Here is a 22,391-nt window from a genome sequence, read left to right as displayed (position 1 = left end):
AAAAGCCTTTGGGGCACATGGAGCTGTGGTGGGACCCCCAGGCGGAATGACAGTTCTTTGCTCTCCAGGTGAGACACCTGGCCACTCCCTGAACCAGTGACAGAGCTGCTATTTCAGTGCCTGGCATTGTTATACTCCAGACAATCTTTGTCATGCTTGGTCCCAACAGTGTGACGCTTAGGAGAAATCAAGGATGAATAAGAGCAGGTGAGTCGCCTTTAATATTGCCACAGGAAAGGATCACTAGGTTAGGACTTCAGTGTGGGCGACAGGCGTCCTGGGCAGCTCTGCCTCTCGGTTCAAGTGATATACTGTATATTAGTCACCGAGCAATTTCCCCTTCTATGAAATCCTGGACCACCTTCCCGTACCTCAGTTTGATCAAACATCTTTGGTTTTTCCTTCTCTACGGCCGTTTAAGCCAACAACACAGGCTGCTTGGCACCAGTAACTCTCAACCTCTGTTTCCCTCTCTGGCACGGGTTCAACTCAACATTGGCTCCCAGGCTTTGCTGAGCGCTCAACGGATTCTGTCCACGACCGACTGCCAGCAACACAGCTAACAATATGGAACTAAGGAAGGAGCAAGGAATCCGCTCTCCTGCCTGAGGTTCTTTGGCTCATCGCTGCATAGCCGTCACATGTAGAAGCTCGTGTTGTGCTGACCAAATGCCCCAACCTTTAGGTCCCACCAGAAATCTCTCCGCTCAGACCCTCTGCTTGGCATCTGGCAGCTCCATGCCAGCATGGAAAAATCAAGTGCGAACACAAGCACTATTGGAAAGCCCTTGAAGGCTTCAGTGATCATGATCATTCCCTCTCTGGACATCCCAAGGACCAGGAAATGGGACAGGATGTCTGGCTGATCCTGTGCTAAAAAATCCCTATATTAATTCTATAATACATAATGCATAAACATCAAGGTACCTTCCACCTTGGAATCAATAGCTCCTGCTAAGTTTTTATATTCACAGCAGTGGGGATGCAACTCCGCTGACAAGTTCCAGCTTGGGACAGTTCTGTGTGGTCCACCACAGTTTCACATATCAAGGAAGAGTGTTTCTTTTCAAAAAGACCATCAGCCTTTCATGTTCGTCCTTATAAAAAATATTAATAACACAGGATGATTTATTGAGCTTGTCTAATTTGTCTGCTACCTTGCACAGTTTCACAGGGCTAGTTCTGTATGAGAAACCTCTCAGAGAAAAGCAGTAGCGATAATAATTGTTTTGGATATTTCTTGTCGGTTTGTTGCATTTCATGTTAAGAATAGCAAGATCAAAACAAAAGGTACAAATGTTTCAGCAGGACAGAAATTCATATACAAACCGACAGTTTGGGACTTAATGGGGGATGAAAAGAGATCCGAGGACTGCTGGAAAATAAATTATCAATGCAAAAACGCTATTTAAGAAAAGCCATCTGCACCCATTCTTTGCCTTATCACAGACCTGTTTCCAGCGGATGACTCCTCCACTTTGAGGGCATTCTGCTGATGACAGCTCCTGAACTGGGTGAAGACTCGAGTAGCCTTTGGGGGTGGGGTGCCTGCCTCTTTCAGGAACTTGAAGATATGGAGGATAAGGCGCTTGTGATCTCCCAGTGATTGAGAGGTTACCCTTTCTGCCAAATTTGCCCCCAGAAAGTAGCTGATGTCTTCAGCCCCACATCAATTATGTCAGCCGTAAAGTGAGCTGGCCATACAGGCCAGATTATATGAAGTGTAAAACATTAGAAAAATGTGTTTGAAGAGCGGAGGAGACGGAGAAAAAATGACACTGGTATAAAGGGACAGCTGACAGAGCCATCCCTAACAAGTGATTAGGTCTGAAAACATTGTGCACATCAGTCCAGCCCTCGCCTGCTTGTCTTTGTTTCGAGGACTATAGTCCATCTTTAACCCAACTGTTGCCTGCATGGTTGAACATATGCTTTCTGCAGATGAAATGAAGCAGAAAGAGAAAGCTCTGTTGTTCTTTTAGCAAAATAAGTCCTTTCTGGGTTAGAATCCAACAACACTGCAATACTCTACATTCCAATATCTGTTTCAGTCCAAACTATGAAACACAACAGCTGTAATTCTTTTTGATTGGTACGGAAAATGCTTTGTCCACATTAGAGGTGCAAAAGTCATCCTGAAGCATGAACCGAGCAGTGCACCTCCACTTCAAACTCACTGGTAGTGTAGCTGTGGTCTAAATAAAACCATTTCAAACAGAGAACTCCAATATGTGGCATAGTGCATTATAAAGAAAATCCAGAGACGGACATTCTCCATTCGATGTTCCATTCCCGATGATAAGAAAAGCCGATGGTTAAGATTCATCTTGCCAATAAAATAAAAGCATCAAGCACAAAACCAGAACCTTTGTTTTCACCATTATGCCATTTCAGAGAACAAGATTCTGAATGCCACAGCTCAGAGCAGTCACGAAAATCTCAGGACACAATCCCAGAAGCCATATGTGCTCATTCACTTACAAACCTACACTTGAACAACATCAAACTGATAGCTATGACTTTATCAATGACTATTACAAAAGTTTTGTAGCTTTGGTGGCCGATAATCATTCAGGGCCAGTTTTACTCCCGCAGAAACACAGAAAGAAATCAACCAATCTGTCACGCGCACGCAGCACTTAAAGTTTAATTAGGAGTAATCAGAAGCAGGCTTGCGCTGAGCTCCTGCATTGTTCCAGCAGGAGGTAGAGGAGTGGGCTGGAGCAGCTCGGGCAGCCGGGCCAGCAGTGGTGTTTTATGGCTGAAACGGGAGGGTCAGTTAAGAGAAACACGGTGGGTCAAAAGAGCAAAACTATTTTTTTCCCCCCTCCGACCATTGTCAAATGAATTAAATAGAGCCTGCGCTCGGATGCACAGGCGAGAAGCCTAAACAACTGCTCTATGGAGACTCCAATGGGCTCCCTTTGTAGCTCTTTTACAATGAGTTATTTAAGCCAGGCAGAGGCTCCTGTCCTGTGTCTTCCCTCTTGTATACAACTTCACTACACATTAGCGCAAACAAAAGCTTCTGCGCTTAAATAGTAACCATGCGATGGGGTTATGCATGTGACCTTCCTCCGGAGTGGTGCTTTTGTGCTTTGTGGAGCAGCTCCCGATGTTAAAAAAACAAGTAACTCCGCTGCTCAAGAAGCAGGAGACAATTGGAAACAATCTGACAAGCATGTTCTACAGATGCTGGAGTCTCAGCGCTGTATGACCTCAAGAGACCCAATATGCTTTAGTAATGAAACATGATATATTAGGACCCTTGGACACTATAAACATCCAACGCCAAAATTAACATGCGCTTTTTCTTCCCCTGAGCACATGAGAATTAACACTCACTCACTCTTCAAAAAAAAGGTGTTCGCTCAACCTCCTGGGCAACATAAGGAGAAGGACATTCATAAACATATAAATGATTAAAAGATGCGTTCCCTGCAGTTCTTACATAAATAAAAAGGTAATTTATTAGATTTAACATGACCCTCTTATTACACACAAACCAGGATTAATGAGGGCTATATCGGGGCTCTCCCTGTGGACTGTGTGAATCTAACTACGAGACTTAGTTCAACACTGTAGTCTTAAATGTTGCGCATTAAACTTTTAGTACATTGCTTTTGAAGGGGAAAAAAAGGAAGCAAAAATCAACTCTGCTACCTTGTGAAACGACACAAGCAAGGTAAGAAAAATAAACAGTGCTCAGTTAAGAAGCCTGGGTAATATTTTGCAAAACCACAGCTTTCTTGGCTGTTTGATCTTCCCACAGTCAATATGAGCCGCGCTAAACTCCGCCACAAATAAAAGAAATCCAACAATGTCTATGAAAGCAGCCCCCCCTGAAAAAAAAAAAAAAACCTCCGATCAGCACCCTGGATAATAAAAGGAAAGTTTGTTTTTGCCACATGGGCCAGTAGCTGGCGTGAAATGAATAGACCACCACAGAATCTGCCACAAAAGGGAATGACTCCAGAAAAACGCTATCCAGCTGATGTCCCAGGCCACAGCTTAAAAAGAAAACAGTGCTGCTGGGGAAAAGGGTCCCTCTGTGGAAGACAGCGCACAGGGCTTTGAGGGGAGGTGGGCAGCGGGCTTCGAGACACGGCACACACACTCCAGTGGCAGACCACTGTGACGCACCAGGGCTGACCGTGCCCAGAGGGACACTGTGTGCGTGGGCGTCTCTCTCTGTGGGATTAAAGGACCTATGAAGGACACAGTTCTCTGCTTCTTGAACACTGGAAGCAGTTTAGTTTGCCTGCTGTTTAAACATCAAACTCACTTTATGTTTCTTATGTTAAAAAAAAACAGACACACGTAACTGGATTTAAGCGCAGGGGACAGGAACAAAAGAGTGTGTCTCGTGTTTTACATGGTCTTGTCCTACTCTCCATATGGCACAGCCCGCCATACTTTGGGGAGAAAAACAGCACTGAAAACTAACAGCTCATTTCCAACACACAGCCCATCTAATTAATACGAACCAACATCCACTTGCTAACAGCAGGTGAATGGTCACAATCATCCACCCTCTGCCTTTCTGGGCCTGTAAAACTCCAGGAAGCTCTTCTGACATGCAGGTTACTCTTGAAAAACTAAAACGTTGCTACTTGAAAAGGTCCCTTTGCAAACATCTAAGACATCTAAAGAACAAAGCAGTATTATTTATGGAAATGAAAACCTGTGCATCACTCAAATGGAAATGCAGAAGAGGTGGAGTTAGAAAAGGCTACTGATGGCTCCACAATTCAAACACGCTGAAAACATGCTGTTAAACCAGACGGAAAACAATCAAAAAGTTTGGCAAAGACTTTTTATTTTCTCTTTAATTTAAATGAAGGGAGCCTGTCTTGCGTCTTTGATAGGAATGCCGCTTCTGTATCATCATCTGACCTATGGCTAGGTCTTCAGCAGCCAAAACTTCCTGCCTGGTTTTCAGCTTGCTGGTCTTCAGGTTGCTGATAACAATTATCTGCCCTGTGTGCTGAGCCAGCAGAGGAGAGCTGGGGCAGATTAGATTAGCTCAATGGAAGGGCCAGGGGACTGCACTGCTGTCTAACAAAATCCATGGCACGGAGAGACACAGGCCGGCTTGTCTGTTTGGTTCCTGCAGACTGGAAACAAAGCATTTTGCTTCGATTCTCACCCTTCATCCCAGACTTCAAGTATAAAATAAAGCACGACTACGAGTATTCCTTCATTCAGCCTCAGAGGCTTGGAAAGCCGTTCCACGTGTCAAGAAGAAAAAAAAATGCAGCACCATTAAAAAGGCAAGATTTAAAGATCACATTGTGCTATAAAAAAACAGCAAAGCAATCTCTTAATGCCTGAGGAATTTTTATATATATGACAATCGCATTTCTCTTTTAATATAAGTCAACATATTTCCTCATTCACGACGTCTGTGAAAAACAAAAGTAAACAAAACACCAAAGGCCTTGGGAAGCTGTACAGCAGTTAGGCTGCCTCCCAGTGTACCCATAACGCCAACAGCACACTCATCTTTCAGACTTCCTCTTTCTTCCAGTAGGAAATACGGATCGCTTTAAGATAACATTTGAAACCCTCCCTCCCCCCACCATCCAAATTATCAGCAACATCTTTTGATAATTCCTTTTTGTGATTTCTCGGGCAAATCAAATGATTTTCCACTCAGGATCTTCCATTCTCCTGCAGTTAATTCTGAACTTAGGCTTTCGATGCACTTAGTTAACCTTTTAAAAGATGGTTTTGAAATCTCAAATGCAAAACCAGTTTTGTTCTTCTGTTAAAGCGCTATTAAATTAGCATGACGCTTACATACTGTGTTTTCAACCAATTACAGTTGGTTTACAGGGATCTAATAATTGCATACTCAGTGTGTGATAATGACTACTGTCAGCAGTAAAAGGTGTGCTCTCAGAAGGGAAATTACAGTAGTTCCCAGTAACAAATGTCTTTTGCTTTCTCCCCTCTAACCAGCTCAGTAGTGGCACGGTGCTGGAGTCTGAAAAGTGATCAATCTGTGCGCACTTGTAATTCTTTTTGCCTCTTTAATGGATGTTATCGGTCTCTTCAGAAGACTTATCTTGCAAATCATGGTAACAAAGCAGCACAAACCAAGATCATTTAAGCTGTGCCCATTTTTGAACCTAAGAAATAGGGATACAAAATTTGAGACACTTTACGTCACAGCTCAAAACCAGGACTGACACAAATTTTGAAGCAACTTCTACAGCGTGACCCTTTATTTTGTTCTAATAATAAATCATTACTTGCATTTGCATACTGCGTTTCGCCCCAAAGTGCTTCACACTCCAACACTGAAGCACAGCCCCCACCTGGGTGACACACAGCTGCTCCACTGCACAGCAGAACAGGAAGACAAGTGAGAAATGTGCTTCACCAATGGAATTAAGGGGAAACTATAGACAGGCCATACTGTGCAAGCACTGAGAGGGATTCATCTAGGAACCCAAGCGCGACACAGTGGTGTGTCTTTAAATGTTTTATCACTCTATGTTGAATTCCAAGATTCATAGACTCCTGTACTCTACACAACTGATTTAAATTTAGAAGTGGTAGAGAGAGATATAAGCATATTCATTAAAACACTTTAAGAACCCCTGCTACACCTTACTCATGTTTAAATTTGTAATGTGTAATTAAGAACATAGCCACTGTGTCCCAAATAACAAACAAAACAAGAATTTACTCTGAGCTTGCAAAAGTTTGTTCATTTCCTTGATTTAACTGCAATTTAAATGTTCATTCTTTTAAATGGAAAAGGTACTTTACACTTCCTCCTCCTATCCTAGCTCAGTGGTGGCTCAATCAATTGAAAAAAAAAAGTGTCTCTGTGGATTTAACGAGTCAAGTAATGTGGAACCTGATGAAATTCAGGGAATACAAGATATAATTATCTAAACTCACTGATAATGCATTCACTAGCTGAATACCCTGAAATGAGGGGAAATAATGCATGCTGAATTACTCATCAGTATGCATACCTTTGTAAAATATCTCCCCAGTTTAATTTTTCAAAAACGTAATTAAAAACTTCTACATGCTAAAAAAAACGTTTTAGCAATATGATAAAAAAAAACTTTACAGGGCTAAAAACTAATAAAAAAACATTGATGCAGGCACAGAGAAAATTAGTAAAAGAAAAATGAGCAAAAGCCCCCATGAGCACTGTCAGCAGTGGACAAGCCCGCCAGTCCAGAGCTGTCCAACCGCAGTGGACACGCCGGCCAGTATAGAGCTGTCTGATGACACTGGGCACGCCTGCTGCCGGACAGCTGTCCGATGACACTGGACACACCCACTTGCAGCAGCAGAGCCATCAAGCGACACTGGACACACCTGTCCATGCTCTCTGTAGTGCCACTACAGAGGGACACTTTCCGACAAGCTGTAAGAATCGCAACAGTTGACCTTCGCCCTTCAGAGTGTTGTTTACTTTGCTCTGAGCAGCAATAATCCCTCCTGCAACAGGGAAGGGTTAAAAATGGAAAGTCTCCTCCTCTGCTTTGCTTTGATGCTCCTGTAGATATTGTCACTGAATGTATCCTCTGTAGAATTCCATTCAATACCTCTGTCTTAAGGTACAAAGCTGCAGGCTGTAGTGGCTTTAGGAAACATAAGTGCTCTTTTTTTCTGAAGCGCTGTATCTGTGCGTGAAATTCTCTAAAGGGGTTTAAGTATTTACCCAGAACACTATCAGGCAGTTCCTAAAATTCTGCTTATCCTGTTGAATAAGTACTTCAAAGAGAATTGCAAATACCTTTTGCCCGCTACTTCTGGTACATTTTTCTCTTTCTTTTCATTTTACACTTTAAACATGAACAGCTTCGTAATGTAAAATTTATTATCAGCGACCATAGTTCCTCTTAAAATGAATAATAACAATAATCTTATACTAATTTATATCTCATGCACAATAGCCTAAATAAGGCACAACACCTGAACTAATATGGAGCCAGAGGTAAACAGAGTGCTGCAATAATTAACCCGGGGATTAAACCTTTCCCCCATGTTCCAAGATAAGAAAAAACAGGTTTTGGTATCAAGCCTCTGCTACAGTACAAAATTACAATAAAGGATAAATGATTTTATACTATAGCAGATTTTTCCCCTCAAACACACAGCTCTCAGATATGCAGTTACTGTATAATTATAAGCCAAAATGCTCTTTAAATAATTTACTGCATAATTCACACTTGCTGTGGTTTATCTAGTATGCACATGTGCATGAAAAATGAAATAATATATACGGCATGCAAATGAAATCAAAACATTCAAACAAATTGTTTCGTAGACACACTATATTATTCTCCAGCTTTTTTTCCTATGACCCCATTTAAGACTCTTGCATTTTATTTAAACTTGAAAAACATCCGTGCTTTCATGAAAAAAAATCCCCACCCCTCCAAAGAAAAATTAATCCGAAGCACAAGACAGAACAATAAAATTCATAAATGTTTTACAAACACGTTAAATAAGTGGATAGGCATTAATTGGCTCAGATGACCTTAAAATAATTATATACACAGTGCAACTCTAAACTCCAATGAAACTGATACACTTTAATAATTAGATTCTTGGCTCTGACCCACTGAAGTCAATAAAGGTTATTAAGGCCAATTGCTGTCTAAATACATTACAGCCAGAGTAAACTATCTGTCAGAGGCAGAGTATTTCATCGCCAATATGATAATTCATTCCCTGTACTGGGGGTTTTCAAGTCCCGCCTGTGTCTGTGCGCTGCAATACAAAACCAGAATGGATCTGCTTAACCTTTTCAGGTTTCGATCAAACTGGCTCACACTGCAATAACATTTACATTGACCCTCAGGTTTGTCAATAACCTAATCAGTTATCGATGCTCACCACACTAGGTAGTTTATAATTGTGCCGCGCTGTCTGAAACAAATTGAAATTGTGACAGAAGTTTCCTATTAACGTCATGGATGAGCAGGAAAAACAGTACTCATTCCATTGTTTTTTGGTGTGAAGTGTAGCTTTAATGGAATTTAAAGAGACCTACGAGTGCATAAAAATGCTAAATGATACACAGGAAGTAACAAGATCATTTCCTGCATGATAAATCATGAAATTTTCAAATATTGAAATGGATATTAGGAGACATAAAGGATATTTCTGCGTGATTTATTTTCGAGTAGCCTTAAAGAAAGCCATCGTGCTCTTCTCTCAAACATAAGACACATGGAATTATCTGATTTTTGGAGAGATAACACTGTGGCAGAAGCAAGGTAAAAGACACGAGTCTAAGACTGTGGCGATTCAATGAAAAATCGCAATTTTTCAGCTGAGTGGGGAAAGTTTTGAAAATCCAAAGTGGATGCTTTATTGCAGCCAAGTCTGCACGTGGGGGAACACTCACTGTGATTTGTTTCCCCTGTAAGCCTGACAAAAGACAGTACTGTATTTAAAATATTCTGCATAAGCTAGACTTTCTCCCCCTTTTTTTTTTGTCAGCTCTGCTAGAGCTATTCATTGTTCGTAGTTTAAATAAATGTCAGTTTTGTAAGGCTTGCATGATACCAGACCCTAGGAGACAGAATCTCTATCCACAGCATCTGGGAGCACCTTCCCCTAGCCTCTCTCTCACATCACAGGAGACTCCTGCCTTTATGCTCTCTTCCTTTTACCCCCAAAGCCAAGCATGTACACTTCCTTTCAAATGGAAACGAAAATTTCAAATTCGCTCGACGCTTATCTTGATGTCGCGCCCGATAAAATGCCTCAATCCCTCTTTCGCCTCTCTCCACCCCCCCAAAAAAAATACAAACATTTGAATAACCTTCGTGGGTTTTTTTTCTTCTTTTGGCCTCCGTCTCCTCACTATATGTTTCTATTTAACGGCTCATCAATTCATAAGGTAATAGTTTTGAAAGAAACAACTATTGGATGTTTTATCAGGATGTCATTCAAATGGAAGGTTCAGCATTTACATCACAACAGTGTGCAGTGCAGGAGGTGCCCCCTGGGTAGGCCAGTGGTGGCAATAAACTCCAGAATTAGAATATACTTAATAAAAGAGGCTTATATTTGACTTGAATTTAAAGGACAAATAATCCCCATATCAAGATCACATTATAGTCCTTTTATGAAAAAATTATAATAAGAAGAATGAAGTCAGGTGTCTTTTTTCCTCTTTTTTAACATTTACATTTTCATGTTAGTCATGTGTTACTCGTTGTTAAAATCAGAAGGAGCAGTTTATTTTTTTTTTATTAAAGATGGGCTAATTATAACGCGAGTCGTTGTTTTTTTTTTTAAAGAGACTACATGGAAGAATGCAACGTTACTGATGTCCTGAATAAAACGATGTCAGCTTCTGAAAAGAAAACGCCCCTCTGTTGAGAAAGGCTCTCCCAAAAAATCTGAGAATCCTGGTGGAATATACACAGAATTTCCATTTAGTAATTTGTTCTGGGCAAGGAGATCCAATTGAATCTAATTGAAAGACCTAAATGTCGTCAGCTTTGTTTTGCTGGATGCTAAGTATCAAAATATGTTCTAGTTTTCTCCAGTGTTTGACCATAATTATATCACAGACTAAATCACTTTTTAAAGAACTCAGTGGTGTGATGTGATAAAAAGGGTGTATAAATAAATTCAACATTAAACTTAAATTGCATAAGGGATTTGCTTTGAGAAGCAGCAATAATCTTGCAATGTAATGGCATCAAGATGGTTATTGTTAAAGCAATCCATTTAACTGTAGTGACCAGTCTGTTTTTACTCCATTAAGAGATTGCTCTGAAGGAAACATCACAAGTTTGTAGTTTAAATTTATTGTGCATAAGGTGATTTTAAATGTCATTAATGACAATATATAGGAATTAAGGGATGTTGGCAAAAGCAAGAAAATCAACTAATAACACCCACAACAAAAGTACTAAAATGTACACATTGTATTGCTAAATACTCTAATTATTCTTTGGTGTTGGAACTGGAACTGAGCTTTCACTGAACCCCTTTTCAAGCTTTATGTATACAACACAGCCACTTTTCTTTGAGATGAGCAAAAATAACTTCACTATTAGGAACATTACACTAAATCATCCGTGCTTCTTACATAAACAAAAAAAAATTGGAAACTAAATTGGAAAGCATTATTATCAGCAGTTACAGCTATAATTCACCCATAGAAACTGCTAAAAAGTATGGCAGTATTTGTGCAGTAGCTCTATTTATTACCATTAAGAATTATTACAAAATGTTACACATGTGGTGTTTGGACAGCCTGTTTTTAAACAGTTTTTAACACAGTGTATATCTGCATTAAAGTAGCACATTATTGTACAGAGCTGAAAAGCACCGCATGTTCCTGAAGTGGAAAACTTTTATTCTAGTCTAGCTAAAACTGACTCGCATAATTTAAACAGAGGAAATAGGCCTCAGATCACTTTGGTTTCAGTTTTCTCATCTCTACACTAACACCAGCACTCATAATGTCATTTAACTGCTGCAACACCACCTTTGCAGACTGATCTAGTTAGATCTCAGAAGCTCAACAAGACTGCCCTGGTCACTACTGGGATGGGAAACCTTAAAGCACAGAGAGCTGGTATATTGGTATGGGTGGACTATTACTATTAAACGCTATTTTCAGACCAGTGTCCAAGTATGGTAGCTGGGCATAATGTGCTGTAGGAGAGATTATTCTTCAGACAAGAAGCCACAAGAAGCCCTGACCACTTGGTCATTAAAGATCCCAAGGCACCTTTTGTTGAGTAAGAGTGTTAAATTACGCTGCTACGGTAGTGGTGCTGCTGGGGCAGAATGTTTAATGCATATCTGTCTGGTGGGTGGTGTTCTTCAGAACTGCTTTGAGATTGTGCAGAATAGTAACTACTAAATAAATGCAAGAAGTATTCTACTTATTAAGATGTTCCACTTGATCCTTAGAATGACATACCTGTGCAAAGGTAAAGCTGTAAATTAATTTGTACAGTTTCAATATGGGAAGCAAGTACCTTAAGTACCATGCACATTGTCAGCTACTGTACATAACACAATACATTGCACGCTCTACATTCAGGAAAGCACAGGAAACAAGATTAGTGCTCCTGTGCTGCAGTGTGAATTCACAGCCATGTCCTGACAGCAATGCTGATACAAGACTGCCCCCTGCTGCTTTTTTTTCCCTAGCGCTGGGCAGCAGGCACTCACATCAGTGAGAAGGCTGGTTCTTATTGAACCGTAAGGAGTAAAATGAGGGGAAACACACTCAGAATAAGAGCACCTTTAAAGACGCTCATCTTCCACAGCTGAAAGAGTGAGAACAGCAATCACGCAAGGTTTTTAAGATACTTAGTGTACTCACTGGTGATTAATAATGTTGATTTCGTCATGCTGGCTTCCTAGTCAACAGCAAGGATCTTTCCAAAGGAATGCTCCAGATTCCTATCCTACCTATTACATCCTGTGAGCCTCATTTCTGAATGACTAGCACATCTGACAGTGGAATCATGAACGCAGACCCAAAAACATACAGGAAGAGAGACCAAATCACAAGACCTAATAACACCTACAGCTAAACAGAGTGAAGTACTACTGTAAAATGACATCTGGAGTCTGAAGCACATAAAGCAGACCATACTTGCAGTTCTTACCTCAGCTACCATAACAAACGTGAATAACTTTTATTTCAGACAGCCCCATGGCATCATTACTTTCAAAGGATGAATAATAAGAAGAAGCATATAGTATTAGTATCTGTAACATACTCTCTTACAAAGTTACAAGTGTACCTCACATTCTTTCACAAAAAGGAAAGAAGGGGAATTTATAAGCGCGTCTATATATCTACACACAAGCTCAGCTATCAAATCAAGCCAAGACAATTCTGACATGCTAGGTAATGCTGGGAAAACATTCGCTCTCAATTAGCGCCGCTAGCTGTCATCTGCAATAGCCGAAACAAATGGTAACGAACGTGCTAAATGGAATCGCAAAGCTCCTATCAGGAACGGAAGCAGCTACCGACTGTTCAAAAGCTTCAGGTTCCTGACAACCATCATCCGGTGGAAACCAGATCCTGTGGCGGCACCCTGCTCTAATTAGACACACACGGCACTGTCACAGTGAGCACGGCCAGGCCCAGGAGAACACTACCATGGGCTTTCCTCTGTACTTCCATCTCTCTTTTCATTTTCCCTTCCACACTACATATACAGCACACAATGGTTATTACTAACGCTAGGAACTGCTGTTAACCTCCTCTTATTACTAGAAATCCAGTCATGTGTGATATGGGCTCCGACGCCTACAATAGTGAGTCAAGTCAAAATGTCTTTACCCTTTTTATGTGATCAAACATCTAGATATACAAAAAGACACTATTTCAAAATTTCCATCTATACCAAAACCCTATTGTGCCACTTCTTGATGATTCAGGTTATATCTCTCCAATCAAAGCCCTCTTAGACCAGAGTGATCAAGTCTGGTCCCCCACCACTCCCTTGGTGAACTAAAGACTTCACTGGACTCAGAGAAAGGCAACAAAGCTAATCTCTGGACCAAGCAGCCCGAGCTGTGAGGCCAGGTTGAACTGTATGCCATCTTCTCCATCTCCAGCACAGACAGGTGAGGAGGTGTTGGGCTGGAGGTTAAGCAATCCTAAGCGCAGAGGAAGTTATTATTATGTACAATGTCTGTACAGACAGGGGGACCAGGGGCTCAGAGTCAAGCTAAGTGAAAACAGGTGGAGAAGAGGCGGTAGGAAGCACATCTCGGTAATGACAAATGCCTGGAAATGCACACACTGGACACATGTGGGAAAACATGACAAAGCAGCAGTAAAAGATAGCGAGCAACACGGCAATGTAGACCGCACAGCCCCTTCTGTGCCCTTGAGTCTGCCAATGGGCGACCAGCCCCCACAAAGGCAAGCTCTTACCATGATCTCCATCTTTCGCCAGGCCTCCTCCAACTCCTCCATGGGTTTGCGCCACCAGCTGCAGAATTTTTCGTAGCGCCTTCCCTGAAACCAGTACTGGCGCAGCCACTGGAACTCCACCTGGAAACAGGAGCAGCACGTTAATGTCAGGTACCGGGCTCAGCGGGCACATGGGGGACAGCACTTGCAGGAAAGCGCAGCAGCCAGTCCCTATTCCTCTGTGAACGAGTGGGCCAGACACCTTTTCAAAGATGCTGACAACTTTGCAAGAATGCATTTATCCCTTTGTAGCAACGGCTCTAGACAGCAAGTGTGCGTTTTCCATGCAAGGATTGCAAAAAAAAAACAATCTGTAAAATAATGATACCTGCGTACTGGGGGTAAGATTTACAATCGATAGGAGGAGGTTCTAGAAACGGTACACACAAAAGCAAGAAACACAATCCAGACAGCTCTGGACAGGCCCAGTGGGCTAGTCACTTGGAAACAGGACTGAGGTTCTGTATCACACAGTCATAAATAACCTCAAAGAGTATACCCTAGAACAGAGGAGGGAGAAATAAATAAATAAGCCCAGAGAAAACTTCAGCCCACCAGACAATCATTGTGTCAGACTTGTCTTTTTCATTGCGTTGATATGAACTGCTGTTAGCTGCCGTTTCGGGGGCTGTATTTGCTGCCAGTACTCCTGCTTAACCAAAGGTTTTCTATTCCCACAGCTGACAGACCCTCATCTTCCAAGAGAAACAGTTTTTTTTTCTTATTTCCACCCCTCATCTCTCCTCCATCACCAACAAACATGCAGCTCTGTTCAGGCAAAACAACCACTTCATCTGTTTACAGTGTGAGAAAAGACCAAAAAAAAGGCTTGTTGACAATCAAAATATACAAGCAGTTACAGCCTTCTGGACCGAAAAGAGCCAAAAGGGAATTTTTATTTCAGATGACCAGCTGTCTTGGGTTAACGTCGCCTCTCCAAGACAGTAATTCCAGCTTTTGTTTTCATCCTATCAAGGAAGCTCTGCAGCACGTCCACTTAGGTTATCCTGCTGTTTATTGGGGGTACAGACAGCAGTGGGGTCTGCTTCTGAGGGTGCAGCTCCCCTCGATAAAAGCAGATTAAAACAGGAACCCCACCCCACCCACAGCAATGTAACCATTTTCAGAAGCAATATCAATAAATAGACTAAATGCGAGTGTAAACAAAACCTCACCACACTATGTGTCAGCAAAATCCTTCTCTTTAAGATCTCTACTCGAATGACTCAAAATCCAGAGTTCCTGAGGGCTCAGGACCTCTCAATCACATGAGGCTGGATGTGGTTGCTGGCAGGACAGGACTGGGAGAATCCAGAGAATCCTTCACTGCTGTGATCTGAGCAGGAAGGCTGTGAGGCCTCAGTAGGATCTAGAGCTGGATTCCAGACTCTAGGAGCGGAGGAGCATCATTGTTGTGGTGGGACAGGGGTGTTTTACACCCCAGCATTCACTGTGCTGACATCTCTGAGCTCTGCCCTTCAACTACAAGAACTGACAGACTGATTCCCTCTCCGACTTCCCCCTTTTCCCATTTCTCCTCCTTTCTCCTGATATTTCTTCCCTTCCTACCCTTCGCTCTCTCTTCTCTCTTCCTTCAGGGAATGACACTTTATAAAATAGAGCAGTTCACCTTCTCTCTTGTGGAATAATACTCATCCTTCCTCTTTGAAGTGCTGATTAAATTCTCCAAAGGATACCTTGAGCTGCCAGGTGTGTGTGCGATTGCCCCAAATACAAGAGATGAAAATGAAAGCAGCTCCAAATTAGCTGAAGCACTGTAGATACCCTCCCCCCACAACCCTCTGTTTCAGCACAGTCTTCCGAACTACGCATTGTATTCCATGTGGAAGACGCACACAGCACAAGATACAATACAATAAGACATGAAACCCACACACACTCATTTCAATATAATATTCAAAACAATTCATGCATTTTCACTTGGAATTTTGTTGTTTTAAAAGTAAACTCACAATTCACTCATAAACAATACCTTACAGTACATACTGAACATATGTATATTGCAGGTAAACAGATTGAATGCAGACAAACATATTGCATATGTACAGTGTTTCAATCATTTCTTTTAAATACATTTAAATACAATACACATGACAACAGAAATAAATACAACTTGTACTATCAGCAACAATCTGATTCTCTTTAGGGCAACGATGAAGCATGGAGAGCTGGAGATAAACACAGAAGAGCCTGCAGTGCTCGTAGTACAGGCCATGTGTGCTTATGATGATCTCAGCTACACATGGGGTCCTGGCGCTGCCTCGAGCACATTGCACCCATGAAGCAGGAAGAGAAAGAGAGAGAAAAAGAACTTTTGAGTTGAAACCCAGAACAGTTTTCCCATAATCAAATTGATTGTTTTAAGCTTAGACCTAAATTCGATGGGTGTGTGCAACCCTCTTGTTTTTTAAAAAGCCTTCTGTGTCACAATTTTCACAGTTTTCAATGGCCATGACTGAGAACAAGTTCAGACTGAACTTGGAGGGGTGGGAGGGACTGTAGAAGTTCATTTCACAGCTCTAGGCAGTACAATCAGATCCTCTGCTGTTACCAGTACATAGACGGGCTGATCATACCAGCCTGTGCTGATGGAAGGAGATGTGAGAACAGATCGCAGGGTTTTATCATCTGAGCTGAGATTAGGCAACCCTGATATGCTCTATACAAGACACCCTTGAAAGAAATGTCAGGCTTTTGTTGAAGTTCAAACCTACAGTACTCCCCTGGCCTCTGCAGTGTCCCGCACGCAAGACGAGGGTACAAAGTCTGTGCACGTCTCTCTTCCCTCTGATTGTTTATTTGTCCTTTAAAGAATGATTACAGCCTTTGGATTAGCTGTAAACCAATGGCGGTGCATCCCGCAGAGTACACCAATAGCTACCGCAGTGCATGCAACACACTGTCTGGCATTTGGTAAAGCAGCCTCATTGTGAATTATTGAAAAGGATTGGTCACTAAATGCCACCTGCCCAGGTAGAGAAACTATATAGTATAGTCTTCTTTTTTTTTTTTTTTAAAGTGTCAGGCTGCCTCTCCTGCTGAGCCTGTCATCTCACCATGCGACGTGCTAAATGCACATTAGCCCAGCGTTGACTGTGCATTCACCACTGTGACCCCGGAGTCAAACTGAACTAACCTCTTTCAATTTAATGAGCCAAGGTTTTTCCACCTCACACTATTCCCTGACCAGGTTCAATCAATTTCCACGGAGCCCTGAGGTGGGAACTGATGAGAACCCAATCAATACAAGCCTGCTTTTCTATTTCTTTTTCCTCCGTTTTTTTTTCCTCTCCCTGCACTGTGCCCAAAAGCTACAAGGGACTGGCAAGGCTGCGAACACCCCAGCTGGCTCAGCAGTGCAGCCATCAATCAGAGCTACAGGATCATATATTTTTAGTGCAAATTGCTACAGACCAAACAATCATCTGCTAGTGGGGCCAGATATCTTAATTCATTTCTGAAGCCGTCTCTGTGTAGTTGTGCATCAAGGCCAGGCATGACTTAGGCCTGTGAGGTGTGGTAATTGCATATACAGCATTGCTGGGTCATTACGAAATGCTCCCTCACACTCCAGAGAGCCCACACAGCACGACTTATGGATCAGGTCAATAGAAAATGACTCTAGTGGAATGGGTACAGTTTTAAAGAAAGTATGGACTAGACATTGGGGATCTAATTTCTCCCACCTCTCAAATATTTATACTGCATTGATAGGTTTTGAAGGATGACTGTTATACACAAACTGCTGAAATGACAGTGTACCTTTAAATGAGACCAGACATTTTAACTGTGCATTTGCGCCTCCGAACAAAAAAGCTGAACTCTCGTTTGCTAACTCCAGCCTCAATATTGAAGACAGTGACATATCTGGAAAGAGAAAGACTGGAAAGAGTGGGGCAGAAGAGGTGCATCGTTAAAATCATATGAATCTAAGGGAGCACTTCCTTTATTTTGTTTTCTGGCATGATATGCACAAAAATGTACAGCAAAATCACAGTAAAGCATGAAGTGGTAATGTGTGAGACAAATCATAGTGTGAGAGTTTGGAAAGGCCCTGGGAAACATACAGTATGTAAGCACTATTGCACACTTTGCACAGCTGAAAGACTGAAATTCGAACTGAACTACTGTACATGGCCTTTATAGCATTCAAGGCCAATGTAAAAAAATTCAGTACTCATAGTATAAAAAGGCCCAGTTGTAAGATTACTGCATGAATCTTACACACTAGAATAAATGCCATCCCATGCCAGATCAACCTCAAACAAGCTAAGGGGGCACCACAAATTATCTGGAAAGACAATTTCTGTTTGTTCTGTCAGCGATATGTAGCAGGTTCCAAAAAACACAGATCAATGGATAGCCAGAAACAATGACAATATAAAAAAAACACACACCAAAAATAACAATAAATCATTTAAGTACAGGCATTGCCCTCACGGGCAACTTGAAATAAATAGCTCAATCGATCATTTTAACACCAGGTATAGCTGCTGACCTTCTAGCTGCATTTTTCTGGGTTTTATAAATAGCGTCCTGCTTTCCAAAATAAATGGCAACAACACTCAACAATGGTTTCTGCGGTAATCCTATGCAATGTGTCAACCTTATATTGCGCTCTATTACAAGGAAAGGTTGCACTATGTCAGTGATGGAGCTGTTTCTTGAGATATCTATTCCTCTGGCTTTGAATTATAAATATCGGGTACAACCTTTAAACAACCTCTTATGAAGCTCATCTGTCATTCCCACAATGCCCAGTTACAGTGTGGTGACATTTCAGAGTTTAACACAAAAAAAGGGAGAAAAAAAAATCAGCTGTCCTGTGAGTCTCGGTGACATACTCAGCAGCACCCTGGGACAACCCAGAATGGACCACACCACCCCTTGTTTAACCCTTTGTGCACCCTGAAACACAGGGATGCTCTCCCATTCAAGCAAAAGGGATATATCCTCCTAGTTGCTTCATCCCTGAAGTACATGGCTTTTGTGGAACTTGAGGACTGATCCTGAATGAGCAAATTAACCAAAATGATTTTTTAAGACAGACAAAAACTCAGCAATTATTGGAAGCTCCAACCCGTTTAAAAATTAAATGTAGCATTAAGTCTACAGGCTTTCTGGCTGCCAAAGGTGCTGTGTATCTGCCTCTTGGGAAGCTGCCAAACACACTGCATTTGGAATTTGTGATTGTCAAGGTGCTTTAGTCCAGGATAAAGTTTTCCATACCTGGCTACAGTGATTGTGCAATTGCAAGTTTAATAATGCAAAAGTTCTAACAAGTGCAAAACAAATTGTAACCGGTGAATGAATCCTTCAGTTCAACAACAACATGATTGTTAAGGGTGTAAGGCCCACCAGTCAAGACTCGGCTACAACTGCATCACCAATCATACCTCGTTGTGGATTTCTTCACAATGCTGCAGAACAGAAGGCTCTAAAGAACGCAGAGTGTGGGTGCCAGAGTCCAGGTCTGAGCGCAGGAACTTCAGAGCCTCCTGACAGCGTCTCTGGATGTAGTCCAGTGTGCCTGTTGAACACTGTGAAAATAAAAGGCTGAATCAGGCCACTTTATACAGGAAAATATTCTACATGTATGGATGTCAAACAAGAGCAAGACAGACAATTATGAGGGACTGACTTATTTTCACCTGCCTAACTGAAACAACCCAGAACACACGGAAGACTTTATAATGAATGATTCAAATACGCAACCAGGTTACCAACCACTATATACAGAAGATCTAGTATTCAGATATAACAAACTTAGAAACACTAAATCACTCTTCTGTCATCCCTTAAGACAAAAGGTTTTCAGCCCTTCTTGGTTTAAATGATCCCTGGGATATTCATGTTTTATCTGCACTCTGTTAGCAGGCTGAGATCAGGAAACGAGTCCTTAAAAAGGAATGAGAGTTTTGCTGTCAGTGAACAAGTGGCCAGTACAGAAGGTGAACCCTGTGGGACAGCTGGTCTTCAGTGTGTTTCACAGGACAAATAATACATCACTCTCATCTCAGCCTAAAATAAAATATTTAGCCCACATGAGAGAACAATCTGATGTTATTTTATATCAATGACGATGAAAACAATGTTGCAATTCATGTGATTTCTGCTGGGGGACAAGAGGATTAGAAGATCTGAACATGTGTACTGCTTAATAAATTTTTCCATCACAAAGAAGCCGACAAACAAGGCCAACAGACGGAGGCTCAGTCTCTGAGAGACTGAGCAGAGAGTGAATTATAAAACTGGAGATCTCTGACAGACACGAGCTCTGACCCAAAAGCCAAAACTTCAAAATAATCCATGTAAGAGATGTTGACTTTCAAAACTCCTGGTGCACCTGTGAAGTTTAATTTTGAAAGACTCGATTGAAAAGAAAGAGAAAGTTCTGATTTATTTAGTTCAATCAATGCTACTTTTGTGCCCCTCCGCTCCACATTAAAAAAAAAATCAAACAAAAACAAAATTCACAACATTAATCATTTAGAAGCCCTTAAAGAAAAGTCAGTTCTGTAGGGCTGTGAAGATGTGCCCCATTTCTGTAGCAGTGCAGCGAAGATGACCCACCGGGACCGACGAGCACCACGAGCCTGAACACGTCCCTTCTGGGGGAACCCAAGATGAGCAGGCAGTAGCCGGCCATGAACCCAGGTCAAAGGCGGAAAAAAAAAAACAGCCCGTTCCCAGTCCTGCAGACGGGTGTGCGCTGTGGGGAGGTGGGGCCGTCGCAGAAAGCAGAGCCCTTCACACAAACTCAGGCGCACGTGTGCAAGCTAAACCCCACACAGTCAGCAGAAACACCCCCCGCTCGCCGCATAACAGATCAGTGGGGCCCGGGGGTGCTAACAATGATACGTCTGCACCCTGCCAACCTATCGTGGGGAGGAGGCCGAGCAGGGCCGATTTCACACAGCTCCTGCTCCGACGCAGGTTTAATAAAGGGGAGAGCTAAGAAGATGTAATCGTGCCTCGAATTAAGGGGGCTCAGAGGGCTTATCCCTGCCCAAGTTGCCCCTCCTGCCCCCCGCGTTAACGAGCTCGGAGACGCAGTCCCAGGGCTTACCTCTGCCACTCTGTGCGTGGAACTGAACCGAGCCGAGGCACCGGCCAAGACGCAGTGCTGGTGGGTCGTGTTGAGATCATCTACAGACAGATTAGAACACATCCTCCACTTTAATCCAACAAGGGGAAAGATATTAAAAATGCAATTTAATCTACAGAGACACGGGGATCTCCTTCATAAAAGCTTTAAACAACTGCCGGCACCTATTTAAATAAGAATAGGGCTCTTCTTGTTTGTACACTTTGCTATGTTCTCTCATTAATCAGTTCAACATTTATTGCAAGGGTGTACTGTCATTGGTTTGGAGGCAAGTAGGAGCCGTAAAAATAGAAATGTATTTTCACCTAGAGCCGCAGTTTGAATAAGGCTCAAAGAACAGGCCTCCTTATTATTTAAGAACCTAGGAATGTAGGATGGAAATGCTTTGTTTTACCAGCGTTTCCTGTTGCTTAATCAAAAAAAAACTGAAAAAAGAACTTAAGTGATTAATAAGTTCAATCTTTTTTGACTCTAAATTCAGAATTGAATCTTGTGATCAAATCAATCCGAGATTAAAAATACTTTATTTTCCAATAATATATATTTCACACGGTCTTTGTTGAGTCATATTATGATTTTTGGTATGTAACAATAACAATTCCTTCTTTCTGGCTCACAAAGGAAGACGAAGATTTTAAAGTTATTGATTCCAATGGGCGTGAAGTCCCATGGGCATTGAGTCTGGATAATTTTATTATTGAAAGGCCTGGGATCAGCTTCATATTCCAATCTCCGCTAAAATTCCTTCTGGTGCTAATATGGCTACTCAGTTCTTAGGCTAGTGCTTCAGCATCAGCCACACAAAGGTCACGGCACTGAGGAATTGAGCAGGAAAGGAAATGCAGGGCTTGGGGGTGGAAACATCTCTCCACACTAAACGAACTTCCCTGGAACATCCTGGCCCATCCACACACTGACCCTCTGGTCTCTTCAAGTGCTTAAAACTTTGTTTCAGAAAGTATGCATCTACTGCCATAAACACAGAGATACTGTGCCCAGAAATAACGGCAAAACCCCATTTATACATTTGGAATCTCAAGTACCCCATCTTCTGTCTTCAGCAGCACACATTGAGCAGTTCTTTTGGACAGGCATTGCTGGGTGGAAAAGGACAGCTCCACAGTCCAGGTCTCCTTGCAGATGTACTGCGATTCCTCAATGAAAGGTTTACAGTTTGGAGTGTGTTTCAGAGAAAAAACTTTTGGAAAAGGGCTTGGTGCAAAATGGAAAGCTGGCTTTACAGCTCATGTGTTCTAGACTAACAGCTCTACAGCATTATTGTCCAGCAAGCATCTCTAGCACTGTAGT

General features: G+C 42.0%; 1 protein-coding gene across 6 annotated transcripts in view; it reads right to left on the bottom strand.

Annotated features, from left to right (window-relative positions):
• fto (FTO alpha-ketoglutarate dependent dioxygenase) overlaps positions 1-22,391 on the bottom strand; it is a 188,308-nt gene that overhangs the window by 135,552 nt on the left and 30,365 nt on the right. For 3 of the 6 annotated variants that reach the window (XM_069181254.1, XM_069181253.1, XM_069181255.1), the window contains exons 5-8: positions 22,127-22,237; positions 21,045-21,124; positions 19,372-19,515; positions 13,916-14,035 (exon numbers count right to left, since the gene is read on the bottom strand). In XM_069181254.1, the coding sequence (XP_069037355.1) occupies positions 13,916-14,035; positions 19,372-19,515; positions 21,045-21,124; positions 22,127-22,237 (455 nt within the window). Of the gene's footprint in view, positions 1-13,915; positions 14,036-15,822; positions 16,232-16,764; positions 17,858-19,371; positions 19,516-21,044; positions 21,125-22,126; positions 22,238-22,391 lie in introns of those variants that run through there. The other 3 variants (XR_011182826.1, XM_069181257.1, XM_069181256.1) reach the window with 3 other exon arrangements.

This window comes from Lepisosteus oculatus, chromosome 20 (assembly GCF_040954835.1).
Source record: "Lepisosteus oculatus isolate fLepOcu1 chromosome 20, fLepOcu1.hap2, whole genome shotgun sequence".
In the NCBI taxonomy this organism is placed as follows: domain Eukaryota; kingdom Metazoa; phylum Chordata; class Actinopteri; order Semionotiformes; family Lepisosteidae; genus Lepisosteus; species Lepisosteus oculatus.
This window is presented reverse-complemented; position numbering and strand designations above follow the sequence as displayed.